Source organism: Lissotriton vulgaris, chromosome 11 (assembly GCF_964263255.1).
Source record: "Lissotriton vulgaris chromosome 11, aLisVul1.2, whole genome shotgun sequence".
Taxonomy (NCBI): domain Eukaryota; kingdom Metazoa; phylum Chordata; class Amphibia; order Caudata; family Salamandridae; genus Lissotriton; species Lissotriton vulgaris.
In genome coordinates this window covers 753,690,728-753,718,033 of record NC_141699.1, presented here as the reverse complement: position 1 = coordinate 753,718,033, position 27,306 = coordinate 753,690,728, and the positions used below count along the sequence as shown (strand labels likewise).

General features: G+C 48.9%; 1 protein-coding gene across 1 annotated transcript in view; it reads left to right on the top strand.

Moving 5' to 3' along the window:
* Positions 1-23,226: 23,226 nt before the first annotated feature.
* Positions 23,227-27,306, top strand: part of LOC147683459 (2-acylglycerol O-acyltransferase 1-like) — a 295,228-nt gene continuing 291,148 nt past the window's right edge. The window contains exon 1 of the mRNA XM_086943877.1: positions 23,227-23,543. Coding sequence (XP_086800003.1) covers positions 23,450-23,543 — 94 coding nt within the window. The 5' untranslated portion in view covers positions 23,227-23,449. The remainder of the gene's footprint in view (positions 23,544-27,306) is intronic.

Below are 27,306 nucleotides of genomic sequence, written 5' to 3'. Positions count from 1 at the left end.
GACAGTATTCAAAGTCACAACAGCATACGCAGTAGTCACATCACCATTCGGCAATTTAAAACATGAACCATCCACATACAAAGTTCCGTCTGGATTTTCCAAAGGAGTGTTTTTAAGGTCCACTCGACCTTTTGTTTCCTCTTCAGTCCTCAGATAGCAGTCATGGGCTGCTATTTCATCTGACTCTGTGCTAATTGGTAACAAAGTCGCCGGATTCAGAACATTACAACGTTTTATCTGAATATGACTTGCCAACAGCGTCAACTCGTACCCAGACAACCTCGCACTCGTCAAGTGCTGAGTTTTCGTGCGATTCAAAAGAGTATCGACCGCATGCGGAACCATCACCGTAAGCATATTATCCATGACCAATCCTGCTGATTGTCGGATGGACACCGCAGCTGCCGCTGTTGCTCTCAAGCAACTCGGCAATGCTCTAGCTACCGGGTCCAAGGTCGAGGAAAAATATGCACATGGACGTTGCTTACCACCAAAAGGTTGCGTTAAGACACTCAAAGCACAACCTTCCCTCTCGTGAACATATAGTGTAAACGGCTTGCTGTAGTCAGGGGTACCTAACACAGGAGCCGAACACAATGAGTCACGTAATTCAGAAAAACTTTTCTGACATTCTTCCGTCCATGGTAAAGGAGTTGAAACATCCTTGCACGTCAGAGCTACCAATGGTTTCGCTAGCAATGAAAAATTTGGAATCCACTGCCTGCAGTATGACGTGATACCTAGAAAGGCACGCACATCTCGTTGGGTTGTTGGCACAGTCATTCGTGCAATTGCTGCAATTCTCTCTGGGGTCAACCGTCTTCCCTCCTTTGACAATAAGTGACCTAGATAGGTTACTTCTTGACAACAATATTGGAGTTTAGAAGGTGACACCTTGTGATGTAAGTCACAGAGATGTTGCAGCAACGACACCGTAGCAATTTTGCAAATGTCCTGAGTATCTGCAGCCACCAATAAGTCATCAACATATTGGATTAAGGCCGCACCAGCCGGCAACGAAAACGCATCCAGTTGACCCTTCAAGGCTTGACTGTAAATTGATGGACTCTCACAGTAGCCCTGAGGAGCGCGTTTAAACCGGAAGCTGCGACCACCAAGAGAGAAACCAAAAAGGTCTCTGCTTTCTTCGGCAATCGGAATGCTAAAGAAAGCATTCTTCAGATCGATCACCGAGAACCATGATGCAGAAGCTGGAATCAGAGTCAGTGCCGCCGTGATGTCAGGCACAACAGGGAACTGAGGAATCACAATTTTATTTACCTCCCGTAAATCGATAACAAAACGATAAACGGGTGGTTTTGAAGGATCAGTACGTTTTAAAATAGGCAGTACAGGACTGTTGCACACGTTTCCCCGAGTCTCTTCAATAACGTCTTTCTCGATTAGATCATAAATGATCGCTAACAGTGCTCGTTCACCATCAAGGGAGATTCGATACTGGGGAATACGTGGCAACCGTACATTAGATTTCAGCTGAACAACATAAGGGGAGATGTCAAGCAGGCCCACGTCATTGGGACCTGTTGCCCACAAAGATGCAGGAAGAGAACTCAATTCCGGTGGAAGCTTATCGAGAGACAAGTACATAGGAGAGACAACCCTCTCTCCTAACGTAAGCTTTACACCCGCAGGAGAACAATACAAAGTCGCATACAAACGTTTTAGCAGATCCAGGCCCAAAAGATTTTCACCACAACCAGTAGTTAAAATCAACGGAGCTTGAAGCTCACGAGGCCCAATTGTAAGGGGCAAAGGGCGTGAAACTGGATTGCTAACAGGGGCGCCAGAGAATCCAACGGAAACATTTGTTAAGCCAGACAAAGGTGCGCCAGGGAATTTCGAATGCATTATGGAACTTTTCGCTGCACCAGTGTCCAACAGAAAAGGCTCAACGACGCCCGATGTAGCAACTGCGACGTAAGGCCCTCTCTGATCAACCGGAACTGATACCACTCCCTCTCCTTGTCTATGGCTGTCCTAGTAATTACTGTCGTCATTTTCCTGATCGACGTAATAATCATCTACATTGTACTGCGCAGATCGTCCTTGCGATGATCCACGTTGGTCAAAACAGTTATTGGAATTTGATGAATTATCTGAACGATCATTTTGAGCACCACGACCTCTACCACGTGATGTCTGCTGAGAACCACCACGACCTCCTCTAGATGAGTTACCACTGTTACGATCGTTTAGAACGGGACAGTTGAATTTCAAATGACCCTCCTGTCTACAATAGGCACACTGATTGTACCCTAACGAAGATCTTTGGGAAGAGGAGTCATTTCGAGGTTGTGACCTATTCGATTGCGACCGCGATCTATTTTGCTGAGGAGCGTTCTGATTGGAACGCGGAGGATAGGCCTGCTGCAACAACACTTTTGTTTTGAGTTCTTTCGTCTTTTTATCAGCGCAGTCGTTCTCCTCTTTTTCTCTGTTCTCATAATACTGTGCCGTAGCCAATATTTGAGCCGAGGTAGAAACGGCCCACGCACTCTCAGAGTTTTTTAATTTATTGCTCAAATCGGGCAATAAATTAGAGACAAATTTGTCCACGAACAACCGCTGACCACCCTCAGTACCCATATCCTGACCACTATGATCGATGAATGCCTCCTCAAATCTCGTAAAGAAATCAGAGACACTCTCGTCCTTTTTCTGTTTACAAGCTGACAATTTGTCCCAGTTCACCCTCATAGCTGGCATAAGAGTTTTCATTAGCGTAATTATTCTCTGAGGGAGAGCAGCAATCAACTGTTCGGGTTTAGCACCACCAGTTTGCAACCCATCCGCCGCTACAATGGCAGCCCAATCACCACCTAATTCGTTTGGATGATTCTCCTGACGAATCTTAGCCCATACCGGTTGAGGTACGACATTGCCGAACAGCATGTCGATATCGGCAAGATTCATTATCGTAGCATGTACAAGCTGCGACAATTCTTTATAATACCCTGCAGGATTTTTGCGAGGGTCAGGCAAAGATTGCTTCACCTGTAACACTTCAGAGCGTTTCCATGGGAGATGTATCCATACTCTCTGGAAGTGTGCCAATACCGGAGGTTGAGCCTGTGGATTAGCTGGCATCCACACTGGTGGAACTTCCCGCATGGGAAACTGACCGGACGCATCTAACTGACTTTCAACATCCTCAACGAACAAGGCTTGAGGTATAGGAGTGGGACGGAAAGATAACAACCGTTCAACAGCACGTCGAACGTTAGTATCCACTATCAGTCCGTTCGAGAACTGAAGCTGTAGATTAGACAAAGCGGTCAACACATCATCAGGTGCATCGGCTGATATCTGATCACGCAGTACCTTGCACATTTCTTCGAACACGTATCTTTGTGTCGGTACATTGAATTGGCAGAACGTATCAAGTACAGCACGTGGAGGATTTCTAAGAGGGTGCGTCATCCAACCCATCGCCATATTATATAGCGCAGCACGTTCCCTGTTACCGGGAAGCTGACTACGTCTTTGAGGACCGTCTGAACCAGCGGACCCAAGAACAGGACCAAGAGAATGGAAAAAACTAGCCGCAACCGAAGGAGTACGACTTCGAGTAGACGGAGAAGTATAGCACAAAGGACTAACAAGAGAAGAGGTAGAAACAGAAGAAGCAACAGGAGTAAGTAAAGCAGGAGCAGTAGCGGGAGCAGGAGTATGTGGAAGCGGAGGAGCAGTAGGAATAGCAATAGGCAAAGGAGCGGGAACAGTCGGAAGAACGGGTGCAGGTTGAGGAACAGGTTGAGGAACAGGTACAGGGGGGACCACAGGAGCTGCGGTACCCTGTACGTACGGAGGTGGTGACTTCATAAGATAAGACATTAAAGGATCCTCAACTGATTCTTCCTTCTTATCCGACTCCGTTGGCAAAGCAGGATAGCATTTGTCTATGGACATACGTTGTAACCTATCAAACACTTCCTTTTCCTTATCCTCCTTATCACGCTGAAACTGCTCTGCTTTCTTTACAATGGTAGCAACACCATCTCTCTGATTACGTTTAGTCTGTCTGATCTCTTTCTGTCGGGCTTCTTTACGCCACAACCGAAAGGCATCAAACATGGCCGGCCTTGACTTTTTCTCGAACAATTTAGCCTCAAGATTATCTAAAATCGCTGTCTCAAAACTACCATGAGGTGGCCAACTAAGGGCACCATCTTTTTTGGTATAACAAATCCAGTAATCATTAAAAGTAATCGGGCCTAGCCCGTGTTTACTGTAGAGCTCATAAGTGGGAGTTCCAACCGGAGGTATCGGACACGAGTCCTCCAGTCGGGAATCCGTACCACAACGTCTGAAACAACTAAACAAAGTACTGCGACCAGGCATCTTGCACACTAGCCGAGTTTCACAAACGTCAAGGGTTACGGGATTTACCAAGTCCCTGCAAAGAGCAACAACCCTCGGTCTTTGGCGGCTGCAGTCGTCAAATATCACAACAAAGTACCAAGAACCACAAATGCAATGGAACCATGCAACAACTAAGCAACCACAACCAAGAACTCTGAGAGCGACCCACAAATACTTAACTCAAAGATCGATGGCGTCACCAGGAAGGCCCGTCAGTCGTCTCGCTATACCAAGGTCTACGCCAGGCGCCAAAACAGGTCTACAGTCAGGGCAGCAGTCCGTCGCAGCCGTCAGGAGGCGGGAATCTTCGCGGGAAAAGTCTTCGGGCCACTTGTTTCGACAACAGGATCGATGAAGCGGAGTGCACCTTCCCTCGGAGATTTCACACGAAGTTCCTCACGATCGTCGGGCTTGGACCGGTACCACTGATGCAGCCCCACGTTAGGCGCCAACTGAAGGACTGGGTTATTTAAGACCCAGCGGTGCCAGGGGACAACACCTGAAACCTTCGTGGGTAACCTGCTCCGGCGTACGAATGACAGAGACACGGGACACTTCCTTCGGCGTCAAAGATTCAAGGTTTATTTACTGCAGGGAACACAGAAGTCACAGGAAGTACAACGAATGTAGGTTCGAGGAGACTGCTTCAAATTGGTACTGTAGATCGCTCCTTTTATACAATTTTCTCCCATAAGGTTGCATGGTACACAAAGGTTTACAACTCGGTTCCCATAATTATCCCCGAGAGGGGTCACTTTGGTCGCTTTGATACATCCAAGGTCCGGGGCATAAGTGCGGAAACATTTGGCGGTTCCCAACTGTAAAAACCCATCTTCCCACCATTAGTACATTCCAATCGGCAGTAAAACAGATCGAAGAAGGAACAAGGACAGGTGCAGAGGAAGATGGTAACAGTGGGGAGATCGAAAAGGGTGTAAAAGGGGAGGTATCAGGAATCACGAGCTACAGGGATCAAAGAGACGTGCCTAATGAGATGCACGGCTGAGACAATAGACCAGCACGGCAAGATGAGCCTCATGCGGGGCCATCTGCCTTACAGCATCATTCCCCTCGTCATAAAGACACTTTCAAAGAACATGTGTCTTCCGCGGATGTCTTGGGAATCCCAGGGTCGCGAAACGGACAACGTCCGTTCGCTGGCTACTTGAGGGCAAGAGACAAAATGGATGCCGTATCTAAGATGGAACCCGTGGGTACAGATGAATAACCCACGTAACAAACGAACGGTTTAAGTTAGCACAGCGAAACTGCGCACACTTACTAAACTCGTCATTTGCGGTTCGTAGATACCAGACTCGACCATATTCGTGCGAGTCGAAAACACCACTTACAATTGTCACGGAACCTCAACGGGGATACGGACGCATGCAGCGCTCCCGCTTGCGACCCTGAGAACACGCTGGGCTGATGATGCACATACAGAAATTACAGATAGAGCATGGCAGACCATACTGGAGCACCCCAAAAGAGTGTCACGTAATGTCAGATTTAAATGTATTCAAACGATGGTACTCCACAGAGCATATCTTACCCCCAGGAGAATACATCTTATGTTCCTGGACTCCTCTCATTGCTGCCCTCGCTGCAGGGAGGATGAAGCGAACTGTATCCATATGATATGGTGCTGCCTGTAGGAAGCTGGATATCTGACTATATGGTTACCCCAACTTTTTGCCTAGTGTTTAGCTGCTTTTTGACTTAGTTGGCCTGGGATCCTGCTAATCAGGGCCCTAAGCTATCTGCTCTCTCTGTAAAATGGACTCCATGCACTTTAGGTACATCTCCAATTGGATATTGGGTCACCTTATGAGCCCCTGTATAGTGTACCATAGGTACCCAGGGCATAGGTGCATCCAAGGCCTACCAGGGGCTGCAGCATGTATTATGCCACCCCTGGCTGGCTACCCACATTGACACAACTGGCTGATCACTCAGCTGGGGCAAGGTTGTGTAATCACCCCTTGCTTAGGTATAGTATCCCTATACCTACCATTACATACCGATAAGTCACTCCTATGGCAGGCCTTGACAGTCCTGAAGGCAGAGTGCTTGGTTTTATGTGAGATGGTGCTCTAGCATGAGCTGAGACTGTCTGCAGCTTTCAGAACCATGTCCTTATAGCTGTTCTATGATATAGCCATACCATATACTCTTAAGTGCATTATAATCCTTGCGGTTAATGCTAACTTTGGTTTGGCTTTATCAAAACATGTCGTGTAAGATGTCATCTGCTCTGGAATACTACCCCCCCCCCCGCCAGTCCTGGTGGCGGGGTAGCATTCCACCCTTCTAGAGGGAGAAGACATGTTGTTCCTAGTAAACCCGGTTAAAGTTAACCAGAGCCTCAGCATCACAAATTGGATAATGCTGCCACAGACACAAGTCTGACCTCCTGCAGCTGGGAGCCCTTCCAGCGAGGGAGGCCTGGACTATAGATTTCCTGCCTTGGGAGGTGCTAGCACCTCCCCAGACAGGCTATAGTGTATTGGGGCAGGGTGGGTTGAATGAAATGAGACACTTCCTGGGGCACACAAGGTGCTCCATGCATAGCCTGGTTCAAACCAGTTGCTGGGGCACTTCAGCCCCAGCTCTGGCACGAAACTGGACAAAGGGAAAGAAGTGTAACCACCCCCTTCCCAGGTTCCACCCATAGGAGGGACCTAGCATAGCAGGTAATCCAGCCCCTTTGATTTGTATAAAGCTAGGAGCGGAGTCTAGAGACTTTAGATTATACTGAACTGAAACTCTGAAACGAAACTCTGGACCTTCGACATTCTACTGCAACTAGAATACTGAAGAATCTCCCTTGTGGTCAAGGAGTGACCACCCTGTGCAAACAGGCAATCAGTGACTTGCCGGTTTGCTTTGTCAATGCTTCCGCTGGAGCCCGAAGACTTCTTTGACCCCGACTCACATCCACAACAAAGCTGAGACCCGTGGCAGACACGAGAGACATGGGACCGGGCTACCTGCAGTACCTGCTTTTTGCTAGCTGTGCAGCTTCTGAGGCGTCCTCAAAGTTGTGCATTGGGACTTGACAAGCCCCAACCCCGAGTCGTGAGTGCACCGAAGCTCAGCCCTCCACACTCCACGAGTACCGCATGGGGCCTGCTCTTGCATTTCTTCTCGACGCGTCTTCATGGTTGCTAGCCCGTTGACTAGTGGCCGTCCTGAAGACATCTTTACAAAACGACACCACTTGCCTGGTTGCTCCGGGCTTGCTCCTGCTCTCCTGTAAAGGGGAAGCTCCCCAGACCTTGCTGGTCTGAACAGAAGCCGATCTTCTCTTCCTGCGTGGGTTGCCTTTGCCAAGGCTTGTTGACTCTAATCCGGAAGCCGACACCACCAACAGCGAGTTCCTTTGTGGGACAGTCCGTATCCAGCTCCTGGCTGCCGTCGACGCCTCCTGGTCCACGTGACTTCAGAGACAAGCTTCACTTCTTCACCTGCTTGCATCTCGACATCGCCTGGTTCCTTACTGGTCACTGGCTAGTGACCCAGACTCTGTCCCCACTGCTTTCAGGTTCTTCACTGCTCTGATCCACCCTTGGATCCAACCGGACATCTTCCTCCTGGTCGCCTGCAGCATCTTTATGCAGCTGTCCATAGGATTCGAAGACGAAACCCGACACGAAAGAACACCTATGCACCCAGCTTCCCTGGGTGAGGTAACTCAAGTACTCCGGTGCTCCCGTGGGTAATAACTAGCTAAGTGTCCTACTTTAACTGGATTTTCCCATAGTCCATCTGGAAGTGCCCGAAATCAACTACTTTGTTAACTTTACGTTCCCATTGAAAGTCAATGAGAACCTGCGTGTGTGTTTAGACACTGCACACGCATCCTGTAGGACTCCTGCTTCCTAACCTTTGGTTACTCAGTGTAGACCCAGCGATTCCCTAGGCCCTAGGCCTATTCACTTTTCCTGAAGTGGTTCTTATACCACTTACTTAGTATATGGTTCGTGAGGCCCCTAGGGCAGAATTGTATTTGTGCAACTTATAGTATGCTTATTGAGTAACTTGTGCTGTATCTCGAACTCTGACCTCATAAAGAGTGCAGAGGGGTTGTGTTAGTAATAAAAACATATATATTTGACCTATACCTTGTGTGGTGTCCTTTCATTTGGTATTCAAGGGGTTATTATTGGTAAAACAATTGGCTTCACATGCTCTCTGAAGTATTAGCCTAAGACTGCTTTTTACATGCTACCTTTAGGATAGCTGGTCTATAAGGTTGACTTTACAACCATCACCATAAGGGTTGTTTGGACTGATACAGGGTGCCCACTAGAATAGTGGACATCACATATCAGGCCATCTTCTCACACTGCCCACGATTACGCGACTACTGGTGTGCAGTATGCTGAACCCTAAACATCCTGACACAATTGCCGGCCCCTACTGAGGCTTTATCCTGCTTATTGGGGTTACGACACCACTCCGGGAAGCAGAACGTCAGATTAAAATTCATAGACTTGGCACATGTCTTGGCCATTAGGGCCATAACCATGAAGTGGAAGTCCCCCAGACCCCCCGTAGTGCCAGCATGGCAGGCTGACTTGCTACAGTGGGGTCGAGCTGAAGGGACAGCCCTCCGGAGAGAAGAAGAGAGGGGACTACGTAAACACCCTATAACATTGGAATGGGAAGCTATGCTGATTGCCCTAGAAGCAATGGACCGCTCCCCAACTTTAACGGATAGGTCCCAGTAAGGTATATTTGCCCTTAGACACCTTGAGGTTTGCGGCCCCCCTTTTTACGGACACGGATGAGCATTATTTCTCTTATGCACTGTGTAGTTTATGTGATGACCGGAGAACCTACCAGCAGTGTACGTTCGGGAGGGACTGACCAGGAGTGGGTGGGGGTGGGAGTGACCAGGTTGGGGCGGGTTAGGATTACTGGGTTTGTTTATTGTAAAATAATGCACGTCATTATACTGATAATTGGATTGTACTTAGTGTGATCCTGCAATGAATGGCTGGGGGACAATTACGATCTATTGTTTATATTGATGGAGGATACATTGTACTGTACAGGTACAAATGTTGTGATTATCTGCTCTAGATGGACCTGTGATTGGGTAGATAACTGAAAATGATTGTAAATGCCTCTAACTGCTCTGTATCTTACCATGCCAATTTGCAGTCGATAATAAAACGTGTAAAAAAAAAAAGGATGGAGGGAATGGTACGAAAAGAAGGAATAATGTTGTGCATTACATACAAATGATGATTGATAAACAGCTATCACCACTTACAATTGCAGGGAAACTAGCAGGGTTTACATTTTAAGGGAAGTGTTTCTGGGGATATCATCCTGGAATGGGGCGCTCTGGGAGAGGAAAGCCTTGCAGGTCTTGGGAGAGTTGGGACTGCTTCATTTCCTCATTGGCTAACCTTAGGTCAGCCAATGAAGGGAGGCAGGAGTCCCTCACTTGTCACTGTGAGGGATAGGTTCAGTGAGAGGTGCTGACCCCACCCCACTCTATAACAAGGTTTCATTGATTGACACTTGGCCCATGGCACTTAAGGGCTTAAAACTGAAGCGCCTAGTTCCGAGGCAATCAGTGACGCTCCCCCTCATCATGAGGGGGAGGGCCTCAAGGCACTTTTGCCAAGCTGTAGAGTCATGGTCACAGACAGGGCTGTGAAATCTTCAGCCTGGCAAAGTTCAGCTCAGGCATCCAGGAGCCTGCACATTTAACGCATGTCTAACTCCTAGCTGCCTGACCTGAACAAGAAGAGTGTCTGTCTGGCAGACCTTTGCTTAGCCTGACAGACACTCTTCCTCTCTGGAAAAATGTGAAGGGTTACTGCTGCTCCAGGGGAGCCAAGGTGAAAATGACCCACATCAGGGGAATGGGACATTGTTCTGGGCGTCGGCGCTGGCCCTGCGGGAGGCCAAGATGAAGTCTTCAGTGGACAGAACAATATTGGCCTAGCGACGCTGCTGAAAGCAACCCCCTCAGACTCCTTGTTCATGATGATACCCTCACCTTTACAGTGGCCTGATGGGGAAGACAATAAGGCTCTGTGGGCAGGGTGAAAAAACCGGCCCACTGGTGACACTTAGGCTCCGGCACATCGGCCAATGTCCGACTGCCCGCCTTCCCAATCCAATGCTGACCCTTGATACACCTGGCAGGTACCTACGGTGATCCTTGAGACTCCTGACAGGCCTAGAGTGACCAGTGAGACATTTGGAAGGTACCTGGAGTGACCTTGAGACACCTTACAGGTACCTAGAGTGACCCTTGAAACAGCTGGCAGGTACCTACAGGGACACTTGAGACGCCTGACAGGTACCTACAGTGACCCATGAGACACCTGGAAGTTACCTACGATGACCCTTGAGACACCTGGCAGAGAACTCCAGTATCCCTTGAGACAGCTAGCAGGTACCTAGAGAGACCCTTGAGACATCTTACAGGTACCTACAGTGAACCCTGAGACATCTGACAGGTACCTACAGTGATCCCTGATACAGCTGGCAGATACCTTCAGTGACCCTTGAGACACTTGACAGGTACGGTTGAGACACCTGGCATGTACCTACGATGATCATTGGGACACCTAGCAGGGACCTCCAGTGTCCCTTGAGACATCTGGCTGGTACCTACTGTGATCCCTGAGACAGCTGGCAGGTACCTAAGGTGACCCTTGAGACTCCTGGCAGGGACCTAGAGAGACCCTTGAGACAGCTGGCAGATACCTAGAGTAACCCTTGAGACATCTGGCAGGTACCTACAGTGATCCCTGAGACAACTGGCACATATCTAGAGTGACCCTTGAAACATCTGGACGGTACCCAGAAAACTCTTGAGACACCTAGCAGGTACCTACAGTGATCCCTGAGTCACCTGGCAGAGACCTAGAGAGACCCTTGAGACATCTGTCAGGAACCTACAGTGATCCCTAAGACAGCTGCCACATACCTAGAGTGGCCCTTCATACATCTGGCAGGTACCTAGAGTGACCCTTGAGACGAGCAGGTACCTATAGAAACCCTTGAGACACTGTGCAGTTACCTACAGTGATCCCTGAGACATCTGGCAGGTACATAGAGTGACCCTTGAGACAACTGGCAAGTTCCTAGAGTGACCGTTGAGACATCTGGCAGGTACCTACAGTTACTCTTGAGACACCTGACAGGTACCTACAGTGATCCCTGAGACAGCTGGTAGGTACCTACAGGGACCCTTGAGAGACCTGGCAGGTACCTACAGTGATCCCTGAGACATCAGGCAGGTACCTACAGTGATCCCTGAGACACCTGGCAGGTACTTAAGGTCACCCTTGAGACACCTGGCAGGGACTTAGAGAGACCCTTGAGACAGCTCGCAAGTACCCAGAGTAACCATTGAGACATCGGGCAGGTACCTACAGTGATCCCTGACACAGCTGGCATGTACCTAGAGTGACCCTTGAGACATCTGGAAGGTACATACAGTGATCCTTGAGACACCTGGCAGGTACCTACAGTGATCCCTGAGGCACCTGACAGATACCTAAAGTGACCTTTGAGATATCTGGCATGTACCTAGAGTGACCCTTGAGACACCTGACAGTTACCTACAAGGACCCATGAGACAGCTGGCAGGTACCTAGAGTGACCCTTGAGACATGTGGCAGGGACCTCCAGTGACCCTTGAGACACCGGGCAGGTTCCTAAATTGTCCCTTGAAACAGCTGGCAGGTACCTACAGTGAACCCTGAGACAATTGGCACATACCTAGAGTGACCCTTGAGACATCTGGCAGATACGTATAGTGACCCTTGAGACAGCGGCAGGTACCTACAGAGATCATTGAGAACACGTACAACCAATTTTAAGGCTAGTCTCCGGTCTCTCGATTCCTGCAAGCAAATGCCTGATTTCCTTGTGGGCTTCAGCTGACAGGGAATGGTCCGGCCAAACAGTCCTGTGCACTTTGCATGTTCTACATGCAGGCTGCATTACAGCCTGCGTGAAGAACATGCCCCGGCTGTCAGTCAGTGTCTGAGCGCCGAAACACTGCAGCGTTGTGATTGGCTGCCTGGGAGCCTGGGTGTGTTTTCTGTTCAGGCCAGCGAGGGAGGACTAAGGAGGAGTGATAAGGCGAGAAGGTACGTTTTTTATTTTCTTTTTTAACACCCGTTTCCCCCTGGCCACCCCCTTCCCGTCTCTGCCCCACCCTCTACCTCCGATCCCTGCTAGCTGCCACTAGTCTCTCTGCCTACCATAGTCAGTGCTTTAAATGGTAAAAGTAAGTACAGGTACTCACCAAGTTGAGATGTGGACTAGAAGGCGGGACTTGGGGAGGGGCTAGGGAGCGGAGCTATAGCCAGCACAAAGGGATGCAGCCAGTGTTGTGGGTCGCCGTAGGGCCTCGCACGTGGTCTCCCGGACACCAGAAGAAGGGACACAGACACAGCAAGTATGGGTTAGCCGGAAAGACCCCGAGCGGTCTTCCGCCTTGTTTATTTATACCCCGGCCCGAGTCCGCCCCCGGGTGTGCATGGATGCATGTAAAAGTGGCAACATTGTTTAGGAGAGCCCGAGTGGCTCTCTACATCCCTCCTTCAATTTAGTCCATTCTTTCAAGTCTGCCTTCTCCTTAAGGTGATGTCTATGCAAAGTCTCTCAATCTCTGGCTGAGCCCTGGGTTAGGCTCCATACTGTACCTCTGGCTTCGTGCAAATGGAGACGCCACAACCCCAGCCGGGGTTGCTTCCACACTCTCACTACTGGAGATCGGGCCCGGGCTGCTGGAATTGACCCTGGTATTTTGACTCGCTGCCCGGGGTGAGTTTTCTCCATCCTGCCTGGCTAGAGGTGATCTGGAGAATGATGCTCCAAGGTCCGGACCAAACTCCTCCACAGCCTCCTGGTCCTCAGTCGTCCTTCGGTCCGTCGCTGGTCCTTTCACCCTTTTGAAACATGACACGTTGCGGGTAACCACCTGTCCGCCTCGCCGGGCGGTGACCATGGTCCCTTGAACCTTGTCTACAAACCACAATTCGGGTTCGAACGGAGTTCGGAACTTCCACCCCGGGTGTCGATCCCGGACCACCACGGTGTCACCTACTTGCAGCGTCGGCTCTTGAGCGTGTCTTGCCTCACTTGCTTTTCAATTTGTCTCTCGACTCCGAGCTTGAATGGCTTTGTCGTTCCTATCTTCTGGAATCCACGTGTGGTCAGTCGGGATGCTGTCTCGGGCGCTCTCTTCAATAGTATGTGTGCTGGGCACATTTCGTGGTGCTATGTGGCGTCTGCCAATATGCCCCTAGGAACTGATTGAGTGCAGCTTCAGGATCCTCCCCACTGTCTACGGCAATCCTCAGGGCTCGATTGAGGGTCCTCATCAGTCTTTCTACCTCCCCATTTGCCTGGGGCCATAGTGGGGTGATCTTCCGGTGTGAGATCTGGAGGTTCCGGAGGTAGTTCTGAAATTCTCTGCCTTGGAAGGGTGGCCCATTGTCTGACTTGATTTCCTCAGGGAGCCCCATGGTGGCAAATATGCGATTCAGGGCCTTCTTGACCTGAGGAAAAGCTATGGAGGATATTACTTCCACTACCGGGAACTTGGAGAACAAGTCGACCAGGACAAGCGTGTACCGGCCGTCTGGGAAACTCCGAAGTCAATGCTGAGGTGGGTCCACGGCATCTGGGGGGCCTCTTCTGTTATCACCGGCGCTGGCGCTGGTTCACTGCCGGTGATGGTGCAGGCATGGCAGGAATGCACCATCTCGTCCACCATGCTGTCCATGGCTGGGAACCAGACTTTACTTCTCAAGCGTGCTTTTGTTTTGGCCATCCCCTGATGACCTACGTGTGCTAGCGCTAGTATCCGAGGCTGGAGGTTTTCGGGTATTACGATTAGGTGTCCCCTTAGGATGACCCCCTCGTCACCCACACTCAGCTCACTCCTGACCTGCCACAATTGCTGGTGCGTGTGGCTGACTTCAGATTGAAGGCTTTGTGCTCCCTCCAGGAAGTGGGCCCATCGGTTTCCTTCAAGAGCGTGGCGGACTCTGGACAACGTTTCGTCCTTCGCAGTTGCTTCTCCTATCTCTTTCAGCGTCATTGTTTCTGGGCAAGCTGCTTGCGAGATCATGTGGATGAACGCTTCGGCTCCCGATCCGTCTTCCAGTGGGTGGATCGGATTGATGTTGTCCGGATGTCGGGTCAGGTAATCAGCCAGGTTGTGTGCCCCGGCCTGAAGACGATCTTGAAGTTGTACCCTTGCAGCTGGACAGCCCAGCGTTCTATCCGTGGGGTGCAAGCATGGAAGATCCTGCAAACAAAGGTAACAGGGGCTTGTGGTCCGTCACCACCCTGAATTTTTGACCACACAGGTACAGGTGGAAGTGGTGGCACGCCCACTTTATTGCAAGTGCTTCACGTTCGATTTGGGCGTATCTGGTTTCTGTGTCGGTCAGGGCTTTGCTGGCGTACGCCACTGGCTTCCACACCTCTGGCCCATGCTCTTGCAGGAGCACCGCTCCTAATCCCACCGGGCTGGCGTCGACTATTGGCTCCGTTTTGCGACGGGGTTGGAAGTACGCCATTACTGTTGTGTCCAGATTTGCTTTTATGTCCTGAAAAGCTTTGTTGGCCGCTACCGTTCACTCCCATTTGTGGTCTTGCCGCGTGAGTGCTCTTAGGGGTTCAGCCAGAGCTGCCAGGTTGGGGATGAAGCGGCCGCAGTAGGTGGCCATGCCCAGGAAGCTCCGCACTTCGGTGGGGTTCCGCGGGGTGCTGGTGGCCTTGATCGCTTCTGCTTTCTTGAGGTCTACTTTCAGACCCTATCTCATGAAGGTGTATCCGAAGAAATCGATGGACTCTTGGCATAGCTGCCAAGGTTTCAGACTGCTTATGTGTGACACTTTCATAATTTCAGTGTAATTATGAGTGACATTCAGCGAATATGAGTGACACTTTCACGCGAGCAAAATCAAGCAATGAAGATGAGGAAAACATAAATAACAGAAACTACACCAATTTGAGCAACAATAAACTCTAAGAAGATGTTAAAAAGGCTTGCAAAACACCTAATCGTACTGCAGACAGCGACTCACTGCGATGCAGAGCTCTCAGCTGTACTAACTTTACTTATGCGGCTGAACTCAATTTTGTGCAGACTGAAGATAATGCGATTGCTGCAACGTAGAGCCCTCAGTTATAGCTGCCAAGTTTTCCGCCGCCTCATAAGCGACATTTACATGTTTTCAGTGTCCTCATGAGTGACATTCCAATGCCATATGTCAAACTATGAGTGAGACTTCATTGCAAGAAGAGCAAATGCATATTGTCACCCGCGTTGAGATAAATTCCAGAAATGACTCATTTGTTGTGCAATATAATGGTCTATAAATGCCCATAACAGAAATCAACATCTTTCATGTGCTAATTTATGGGCAATACCTTAAATCCTTCTTCCAATAAGATATACCTGAATTTTTGAAAGAGTGGTTCCGAAGCAAAAACAGAATGGTGTTGAGAGACCGCTTGAGTTTGTGTCCCCTGCTCTTTGAAAATGTTTAAAACAATTTATGGAGTATGGTGACAAAACGAGAGGGGTGCAATGTACAGCAGGCAAGAGAAAAACAGTGCTGTTCTATAACAGGCCAAAACCATCACTAAATATGTGAAATCTGCCCATTAGTTCTGTTCTAGCATTGTAAGGTGATGGTTCAAACATAGGTAACAGGATAAAGGAGCAGTGCTTTACAGAGTGCAAGTTCAGGTAATGGAAATAAATGCCACCTTCAGAGAACAGCACACTTGCTAACTGGAACCAGCTGGATGCACTGAAGCTGGCCTACTTCTCCCCACTCTTTCTGTCCAATTTCCCTCATCCCATTCTCTCACTTGCGCTCTCTTCACTTGCTCTTTCATCCACTCTTCCTTTCTCAAACTTCTCTCACTGTTTGCTTTTCTTCCTCTTATTTTCTCTTCTGTGCATTCTCCATCCATGCACTTCCACCCATTCTTCTCCTTTCTCACACTGTTCTCTCTGCTCGCATTTTCTCCTTAACTTTTATTCTCTCTGTTCATCTGTCTCCCCTCCATCCACTTTTCTGTTTCTTCTATATGGCTCTTTTCCACTCGATTTCCTCTTTTTATGGGTTCACCTTCTTACTTTCTTTTGTCCCACACTTTCTCTCTCTCACTCCTCCCTCCCCACTCTCCTTTCTCAGACTCCTTTTCTTTCTCTCGTGCTTTCTTTCCTAGATCTGTCCTCTCCTCTCTCCCTCGATTCTTCCTACATCTTTTCTTTCTCACTCCTTTAGTATACTTCTGCAGCAGTGCTGGCATTGCTCACTGTAATCTGTGATGGGCCAGTACGTTGGTTCATGCACCCCAGCAACAAACTGCAACTCACACAATAAAAACGTCTTCATTTTTCATAGTAATTTGTTTTTTGTAACGTTTCGTCGCCAGTGCTTTGGTAGCCATAGTTCATTCAGGTCCCCTGCTCTCTTCTAACATCCTCGTCATTGTTGGATTAAAATTAAACATCACTGAGGTCACGGAGCGAGGCCTAAAACTTACAGAGCTTTTAAACTAGATGTGCTGTGAACATCGAAATCCCAGGTCTTTATTAATTGCTGGACTGTGACCAGCACATAAGGAGACAGGCCTTTCTGCGTCCCTGAAGTAGTAAGGAAACTGAGCGCTGAATGGCATGCTGTAAAAACAGCTGATGGCAACAGGGAAGGTGCCCCCCCCCCCAGGGTATTATTGTACTTATGCAAGGAGTAACTACGGAGGCCTCACAGCCATGGTGTCATCTGAGCTTAATCAATGTCAGTTAGGTCAGCTGAGCCCAACCCGCTGCGGCACCAGCGCGCAGTTCTACTTAACTTGCAGGCTCAGGCAGCCTGCTAAAACTAAATTATTATGAATGTTGTAAATCAGAAAGCAGCATGAATTGTCAGACCTGAGTTGTGATGGGACGAGGGTGATCTCTTCTTTCAGCGCGGCATTGTGGAGGCCCTCAGATTTCTAGAGAACTTCCCTCTGCACAGGTGACAGTCCGACCTCTGCTGAGTGCTCTTCCTGTGGTCCCTCATGATGATGGGGCAGCAAACTACTGGCGGCCGCAGCGCACAGGCTGTTAGAAACATTACTGCCCGCGTTTAATTGCCGCCTTACTACTAGTGACATCCTGTTGGGAAAATCGGCAGTCACGTGACGGCACGTAACGTGATGCCGCCGCAGCCGGCCCTAGCTGACAGCAGCTGACTCTGCGAATGTTGAATATGCTTCCTGCGCAGCTGAGCCCCCTGGAGGGCGCGACCCACTACATTGCAGCTTTCATTTCAAAATCTAGTCTGCACCAGCCATCCAGCCGCACGTGAAGTCTGCTGCGACTCAGCGACCCGGCCCAGGTTGGCATAGGCAGCCAGTTTCAGCGTTGTCAGCAGAGTGCCAGTCAGGGGCAAAATAGGTGACAATGCATTTCAGTGCGGTGATGCGGAAACACCACACTGAAATGCTTGGCGTCACGCCCGATGCGTAACACTTGGCAGGACTGTATTGGTAGAAAGAGCATTTCGACCTGTGTAGGGTCAGTCCACTATCCACCAGTCTCTGTAGCGTTGCTCTCAGGTGTGGATGGTGTTCTTCGAGGGTCGCAGAGTACACCAAGATATCATCGCTTAGGTTGATTACTCCACTCAGCCCTGACAGCACTTCGCGTATGGCATTTTGGAATACCTCAGCGGCTGAGGACACGCCAAAGCTTAGCCGCCGGTACCGACGTAGTCCTACGTGGGTTGAGAAGGTGGTTATGTACCGGCTCGCTGGTTCCAGTTCAAGCTGATGGTATCCCGAGTTGAGGTCCAGCTTCGCGAACCATTTGGCCCCGTTGAGGTTGGCCACTATGTCGTCCATGGTCGGGGTGATGTGTTGCTCCCTTTTGACAGCCACGTTGGGCAACCTCATGTCTATACATAGTCTGATTGCCCCTGGTTGTTTTGGCTTGGGCGCTACTACTAGTGAGGACACCCAGGGGGTCGGACCCGACACCTTCTCTATCACCCCGAGGTCTTCCAGCTTCTGGAGTTCCGCCTCCACCTGGGGTCTAAGATTGACCGGCACCCGCCTATGTCTCAGGGCGACGGGCCGTACTGATGTGTCGATATGGAGCTTGAACTTCTTCCCTTTTATTTTCCCCAGGCCGTGGAGTAGTTCGGGGAACTCCCTCAGCAGAGTGTCTGCATGGGCCTGATGCACCTGGTTTGCAAAGAATACGAGCCCTAGGTCTTCGGCGGTGTGACAGCTCAACAGGGTGCCCTTCTTCCCTTCCGTGATGTGAAAACGTGCCTTGGTGGAGTACTCTCTATTCACGATGGTTGTCTCGATGACGCCTCTCAATGGTAGCGGGTCCGTTCCACCGTAAGGATATATCCTGGCGTTGGAAGGTGCGAGAGGGAGCTTGGGTGGCATCTTGTCATACTGATCTGAGTCCATCATGTTCACTGACGCTCCTGTGTCAATGAGAGCCCTTACTTCGGTGCCCTCTATAGAGACGGAGCACATGGGTGGTGGTCTTTTCTTTATTGACACTCTACTGACATATGAGACGACGTATACCTCGTCATCGTCGTCATCTTCGTACCGCGGTCTTCTCTCTTGGGCCTGGTTATCGGGGGGAAATGGCTCTTGGTCTATCGACAATTGCCGAACGCGCTGCGTTATATTTTTTTGCCTCAGGCCCCCTGGCCGGTATCGTCCCCCTCGGCATATGGCTGCAAAGTGGTTCAGCCGGCCACACTTCGAGCACGTTTTGCCTTTTGCCCCACAGGTCGCGGTCGCCAGATGGTCTTTACCGCAGTAACCGCACTGATTTCCTCGGGAGTTCGCGGTACGTTGGCGGTTTACCGGGGGTCTCCTCTGGAACGCCTCGATCTTTTCCTCTTTGATCGGCGCTGTTCTGGTTGGGGCCGGCACCGCCACCGGCGTTCGCAGGGCGACCTCCATTACCTCTGCTCTTCCGTCCAGTATTTCATCCAACGAGATCCTGGGTTGACGGAGTGAGTTTTCTCAGTAATTTGGATCGACACCCCACTATGATCAGGTCTCTAATCTCTTCCCTCTGGTTGGTGAAAGGGCAGGAGCGGGCCAGCCAGGGCAGCTGCGCTTAGAACATGTCCACCGATTCTGATTCTGTCTGCCACGCCCTTTTGAATTTGAACTTTTCAAAATCGTGGTTGAGTTGGGGGTCGAAGTGGGTGTCAAGTGCAGCGACCGCTGCGTCGTAGTCGTCCTCCCGCACGGTGTTAGGGAGTGTTTCGAAAAGATCATAGATTTCAGGCCCTCCATAGAGGATGAGGAGTGACCTTTTGACCGTCCCATCAGTCTCTTGTGTGCCCTTGAAGTAGAGGTTAAGCCTTCCTACCCAGGCCTTCCACCTCGACGCTGCCGTTGCTTGATCCGCTGCCTCGCTGAATGGGGGACCTGGCGCCGCACCCATGTGCGGGTGGCTGGGTGGCGGTGGTGCAACCGCCACGGCTTGATTCTGTCTGCCTCCAGCTGGGCCAGGTCCCGGCGCGGGACCAGACATGTTTGCCGCTCTCTTCCCGGGTGAGCCTCTCGGGGCTGCCTGAGCGATTGCTGGGTTGCGTTTGGTCTGCCCCTCTCCACGTGGCTCTGAGCAACACTCTGCTCGCCTATGCCGTGTGCTATGCAAGCCACTACCCAACGGTGTGTGGCTACCTGCACCTTGTTTGTGACTTGGAGGTATGGGGGTCGTAAAGGCAGTATGCAGTGACCCCTCGCCTTGCGGGACAGTGATGAAACCGCCATGTGTCTGCCCGAAAGTGTCTGTGCTACATCCTGGGTTTGCCAGTGCTTGATGTTTTGCAGCTCTTTGTTCGGGAGGGTGAGCAGAGTAGACTTCCCCGCCTGCTGGGTCGCTGGAGCACGTGTGGTTTTGGGGTGATACGGGCCGTTTCTGCCGGCTGAGGGCTCTGACGCACCACGCTCCACTTCACCCCTCTCACTGGGGCCTCGAGCGTGCCGCCGGCTCTTGCTGTCAGCGTGCACGGGTCTTCGCGCCACTGTGAGGGGCACGCCTGGTCAGGGAGGGCGCCGAGTGCCGCGCGGGCAGGGGGGCAGAGACGACAACTCACCCACCGATGGACTGCGCCCGGCGAGTCCCGCCAGCCGAAGGCGCTCCCGACGGGGAGTGTAAGTGGGGTAGCAAAAGGTCCAAGGATTTCAAGGCTTGAACAACGCTTAAATAAGCTGTGTTGGTGGGTAAATGGAGACACACTCGAAGCTCTGGACCTCTTGGGCTTCAAGTAAAAAGACAGATTTGAGAAATGGTAAGTGTGTACTCCATAGAAATTCACATCAGTTTTTCAGGATTAGTATCCGTTCTTTCAAGATCGTAGTATAAAGGACAGAACTAGTTTTGATTGCAGTGAAGTGTCTTTATTATTTTTCATAGGACAAGGACAGCCGACACGTGTTTCGCCCCCTCTTGGCGATTTGCGCCGGGGCTTTCTCAAGGCTGTTGAAGAAGATAAGATAGGATGTTTTAGTTGTGTGATGTGATAGCAGTTGACCCCAAGAGGAACAGAGAAATCACCTAGTGTGAAAGAGTGATTAGGATGATTTTGTGGTGTCATAGCATCAAGGCCTTATCTACATTATCAGATAGTGGTGAATCTTAAGTCAAATGCAGTGATTGTGGCTTGAATTATACCAAAACAACGCAAGCAAAAAAGTACAGAAAGAAAGTGAAACGAGGGTTTTTTTAAAAGAACGGCAGGGTATAATTTATGTTGAGAAAGGTTTCTCGATATTCAGATTTCTTTTGGCAACCCAGAAAAAGTCCCAAGGTACCAGATCAGAGAGTAGTGGGTAGACAGAAAAAGGTCACAGTATGATAGACAGAATACAATAATAATACCTAGTTTAGCTTTATGACATAAATGATTGTAGTTTCCTAATAGTTTCAATATCCAAAGTATGATAAATATAGTTCTTCAGAAACAAAACATTCTTCTGTCAATTTAAATGAAAAAAGGGGTTATAAATACATTAGTTTTGATAATCAGGTCTTCCGCATAGCATGTCAGATAAACAGTTTAGCAGAATAAGAAATACAGACAAAGCTTACAATATTAAAAACATCTATCTATGATAGCAAGTGATTAGAAGGGTTCGCACTTTCTTACAAACTTTGTGTTAGGTTGTTGCGTTTTAATTGGCATAGCTAATTAATTCATTTTATCAAAGTTTGTCTAGCCCTATGGGGTAGCACCTCTATTCAGTGAAGTTGGACCTGGCTGTTGTGCCTGCATAGCGAGGATTGCCAAATGAAGGGCATATATTGGAAAGTAGTTCGAGCTGGTAGTAGCCCTAGTAAATGACATTAAAATTAAACGTGCATATAACATGATCAAAATGTGGAGTGGCCTGTGTTTAATAAGGTTTACTTAGTTTATATATTCGAAAAGCGCATGGTTTAAACTAGTAACCGAACTGCACACATTTATTACATTTTAAAAAGGAAAATAATTCCTATTTTTGGTTGTTTGTCAAAGTCGGGCATTATTTACATGGAAGTACAAGTGTTACTTCATTTATGTTGACTTCCTATTAATTCGGCATAGACAAATGGCCGCGTGATTAGTGCTACGCCACATTTCTGTACAGTGATGTGAATTTCTATGGAGTACACACTTACCATTTCTCAAAGCTCCCGACGGGGAGGCTCGTGGGCGGGAACACGATCTCCGCTGACTGCAGGAGCGATGCCGGCGGGCTCCCCGGGTCCAGCGACGCGCTGCTGCACGGCAGGCAGGGGTGGCGATAAGGCACGCGTGTGCACAGACCGGCCTCGTCGCCAATGTTGTGGGTCGCCGTAGGGCCTCGCACGTGGTCTCCCGGACACCAGAAGAAGGGACACAGACACAGCAAGTATGGGTTAGCCGGAAAGACCCCGAGCGGTCTTCCACCTTGTTTATTTATAACCCGGCGCGAGCCCGCCCCGGGGTGTGCATGGATGCATGTAAAAGTGGCAACATTGTTTAGGAGAGCCCGAGTGGCTCTCTACATCCAGGGGCACCATTTAAGTGTTCATGCACGCAGACAGGGAATTCCGTAAATGTATTTTAATCTTGCTTACATTCGTTGTTTCCCTCATTACTAAACCTTGATCCCACGTGCTGTGCTACAGCATCACTATGGCCACCTTCCTGCTCAGTCTGGTTGCAAGCAAGTACTGCTGTACTCTGCTATACGAGCAGGATGCCTTCTCTTCGATTTCGAGTTGTTAGCAGTCTCTGCTCACACATGTACACTTCTATGGACTACACAGAGCCTGAGGGGACACTGCGTCAGGCATCAGTGTGAGTCTGCCCCCTGCCAAACTTCCTGGCTCAATAGGAGTCAATGGACACAAATACATTTTCCTGACTTGTTTTTAAATCTCCCACTTCCCTTTCTAAAATGTTGAAATGCATGCAATTGACCCTATTCAGGAAGATTGCCTCTGCCTCAATAAAGGTCAGAGGGGAACATACGGGAAAATACATTCTTCCGATTATTATTGTTTAAAATCTCGAACTTGCCGGCTCTGAAATGCTGGCACTTATACTTACACTATGAGCCGTGACGTTCCAACTTAGTACGTTAAAATGAAAATTGGAGGGGGCACAAAGTTGTATGAGGCAGCAAACATATCCGATAGTTAGTTTACAATTTTTGAGCGGTAAAGCAATTCTGGCAACACTTGTATTTCGTAAACTCCCTTAGACAGTGCACACACGTGTTCTCGGTTCCGCTCGCGGACACACCCTTGGGCGTCGCTACGCCAGCCCGCAGCGCGTGCACTGTGAAAGTCAGGCGCGCGCACGGACAGGCAAGGGCAGTGGGTGGAAAGTGTAACAAACTTGGAAGGTGACTGCGCCGCTACGTCTCCTGCTTGGACGTGCTCACTCGAAGGGGCAGCGAGGGGGGCTGCGTCGTGCACGAAGGAGCGCTCTCGAGTCGCCAGCTTTGCACCCCAGCCTGGGGTCTCCCCTCACAGGATCCTGCCAGTATGAAGATCGAGTTCGCCCCCTTGAACATCCCCCTGTCCCGCAGGCTCCAGACCGCCGCCGTCGTCCAGTGGGTCTTCTCCTTCCTGCTGCTAGGTACAGTCTGGCGTTTTGTAGCACTCTAATCGCATTTACTTTTTAAAAACAAAGTTGCCACGTGCATGCCAGTGGGAGGGAGAGGAGTGCAAGTAAGCTCGCCTTCTTTACACGGAGCACGTTTTGCAAGCTGTTCTGTTGTTGAAACCACTTTAGGAGATGCGAGAAAGAGTAGTTTATTAGCGTTTAGTTTAAAGCATGAAAAAGAGCCCCCAACCAGCGCGTGCTCTCAGCCACTCTGACAAAGTGCCTCGAAACTTAACGGCAGGGCACTCTCCATCATGGAACTCCAGGTGAACATAAAGTTCCTAACATAACCTTCTACACATAAAATGCACACACGCGATCACTGTTCATAAAGTTACAACAACCCCCAGCCCCCATTTTTCACGGTTAAAGTGAATCGCATTGGCTTCGAAGCGCCTCTGTAGCCGTTGTGAACGGGTAGCATTTGCTGAGAGTGGTTTTAGTTAGTCTTTTCTGGTACGTACGTTGCAATCAACATGACAACCTAGTATGTTGCTATTAAATTATCTTGCTGCTTTCTCCTAATAAATTTACAGTGTTGGTTAACATGTGCAGCTTGGACTGTTGGTTGGCAGTGTGTTATCTTTTCAATGTTGACACCTGGTGGCATTCTCACGAGAAAAGCACCTGTTTGGTTCATGCAAAATGTGCCCACCAATACTCGGACCATTTGTATAACTGCCCAGCTAAGACTATGGTAACGCTGCACCCTGTGTGTTAACAGGTAGAGTAGGAGAACGGATAGTTTGTTTTTCTTAAAAGTTAGTAGTTTATATATAAACAATATTTAGAATAGAGCGTGATTGAATGGACAAAGGAATGCGCAGAGAAGGAAAGCCCTTGGGCCTGGAACTGATATTGCCCATTATTTAATATCCCTTTTTGCCCGAAGAATGCCCTTGCAAACCACTTTTTGCGCTTTCTCGTCCATGTAAAATATATTTGTTGACGTGATCAGTTTTATAAAAATTCATTTTGTGCGGAGCGATTAACTTGGTAGAATTTAACAACGCATGCTTACTCAAGAATTATTACACAACAGCAGGGACAAAAAATGACCACTAGGAATTGTATGCCAACTCCCAGTAAATTCAGAAGCCGAAGCTTAACCCTACAAAAAACCTTGCAGCTTCTTTGGAAATCTGATTAGTTCATACTTTACAATGTTCTGGCAGTATATTGAGCGATAGAAACCTTTTAAAAAACAAGAGAACTAGGTTTCACGCATGTTTTTTCTTATCCTCTTTTAGCTACTGTTAATGTGTTTTTAAGTATATTCCTAAAATCCAGCTACATACTTTACAAAGTTTCTGTACCATTCCTACAGAGATTTTTCTTCCCAGTAGAGGGCGTTTTGTGGTTTAGGGATTATTTCAAACTAAAGTAACATCAGTTGCTACATAACTTTCGATTTGGCAAAGCAAATTGCAGGTTCTAGGTGAGTTGTTTAGATGCAGTTACTTTTTTGAGTGTCAAGGCTGGTTTGAGTGCGAGTCCCCTAATGTGTCCACCCGTTTCTTTATTCACCAGCCCACATGGGAGCTCTGAAAGTTGAGAAGGAAATGACTCTTGCATTTACCGGAGGTTCTAACGATCTACTTCTCATTTATTCGTGAATCTTATTAATCATTTCACAATTGCCAGCTAGAGATTTATTTTGTACCAATTTTAAGGATCTCCATTTACGAACGTTGACTTTTTTAATAGCTTTGCGTAGTTAAAAATAATAATAATAATTTCACGAGGCATACAGTTGTATTTCCAAGGTCATTTGATTTTGCATTTCCCACAGACCTGGGACTATGTTTCCTTTCAGGCCAACCACGGCTCCCTCCCATTTTCCCCCTGGTGCAGTGCATTGTTTGGGAACCCTGGCACCTCTACAATTCTTTCAGCCCTGATTATGATCTCACTATCTATAATGGGATCGAACACCATTGACTGTAAATCCACAGCCCCGATATGAATGTATATATGAAATTTTCTTGACAGACCATGCTGTTCTTGCTTTACTGATACGCATGTTGATCACGGTAGAAAAATGCCCCTCTTGCTTGGTCACCCAACGCCCCTACTTTTTGCTCCAATGCTGATGGTTATGACTCTGAAAATGCACTGGAGCCTGCTGATGTGGGAATTGGTAACCCCAATTGGCAAATTACTAAACCCCCCTTATAATTCTCTAGCATATGGTACAGTAGTACCCAGGGCATTTTTTTTTTTTTTCAGAACAAAATTTTATTGTGTTGTTGAAAGGCTGCAATAAAGGCACAGCGCACCGGAGTTGCTGTGAACATTAGAGTAATAATCATACATAGGCAATTCAAGCAACAGATTAAAGTAACCTTCCTATGTCCCCCCTCCCGTCTCCCTCCCACTTCCGCTACCTGGATCCCCCCCCCTGCACAGTGTCTAGGTAGTCTACAAATAACAAGCGTATCAAGAACTTCAGTGTGTATGTCTCATTACCAGGGATCAATGCCCAATTGTCTTTCTTCGGCTTCAGCTTGTACTGGCGGTTCCAGCCATAGTCCTCTATAGTCTGCCCATCTCTTCCATATCTTATAATGCTTTCGAGGGCAGCCCCTGGCTTCAAAGATCGGGCGCTCCAGTCCCATATAGAAATCTAATCCCTTTACCACACTCCCACCAGGGGGGGCCTGTGGTCTTTCCAGGCTCGAGCCATGTCTCTCTTGGCCACTGTAAGGCCCAGAAGCAGCAAATGACGTTTGTAGATGTTTCCCCCCCACCTGTTCCAGGACATGGAGACAGTGGCGGTTTTACCATGGGGGCGTTTGGGCGCTGCCCCCCCTGTTTTCTCGCCATGCGAGAAGAAGGCAGAAACAAATGGTAGTTATTTATTTATAACTACCATTTGTTTCTGCCTGCCCTTCTCGCACGCCGAGAAAGCAGTCAGCAACAAACTTCCTGTTCACTCGAGCCTCAGGGCAGGGGGGAGTGGCTTGGGGGAGTGGCTTGCCCACTGTTGTGAATACAGACTGTTTGGACAGCCTGAGAGGCTGTCCAAACAGACAGTATTAGCAACAGTGGGCAAGCCGCTCCCCCAAGCCTCCTCCCACTCTCCGTTCTGCAGCATGCAGACTAGGAGAGATGACGTGTGGTAAATATTTGATTTACCGTCCTAATTTCTATGCAGGTAAGTACTTAATCAATAATAACTCAATCGGAAAGAAAGAGGCAGAGTCCGTGGTGTTAGAGGTCTTAGGGGTTTTATTCCTTAAAAAGGAATGGTCTGACCGGATATCATGTTCCTACCACCACTGGGGTGTAGGAAGGGATAGAGCAATATTTTATTGACAATACATAGCTTATATACTTAAGTCTCATTATAGAAACCAATACAGTAGGCGTAACAGCTGAGAGAAACAAGATAACAGCATCCACGTGTTAGTAATACGTAATCAGAAGGCGTGAACTAGGCGTGAACATAGAGGTGTGTGCTAGAAACGTCATAGGTAGATGTCACAAGTAGGTGGCAACAAAGCAGAATCTTGTAATGTCAGCAGAAATCTAAGGCCTGGATGCGCGCGCAGCTGCATGACGTGTGATTGACGTGAAACTGGAGGGTGCAGGGGACTTGACATTTACACTGGCGGAAAGAGACAGAAGTCTGGCATGTCAGATCAACTCGTACTCTATCATATCTGATATCTGATGTTTGGGAACCATATTATCTCGAAGGGAAAGGTCTCTGGGGCAGAAGCTATTCTATACT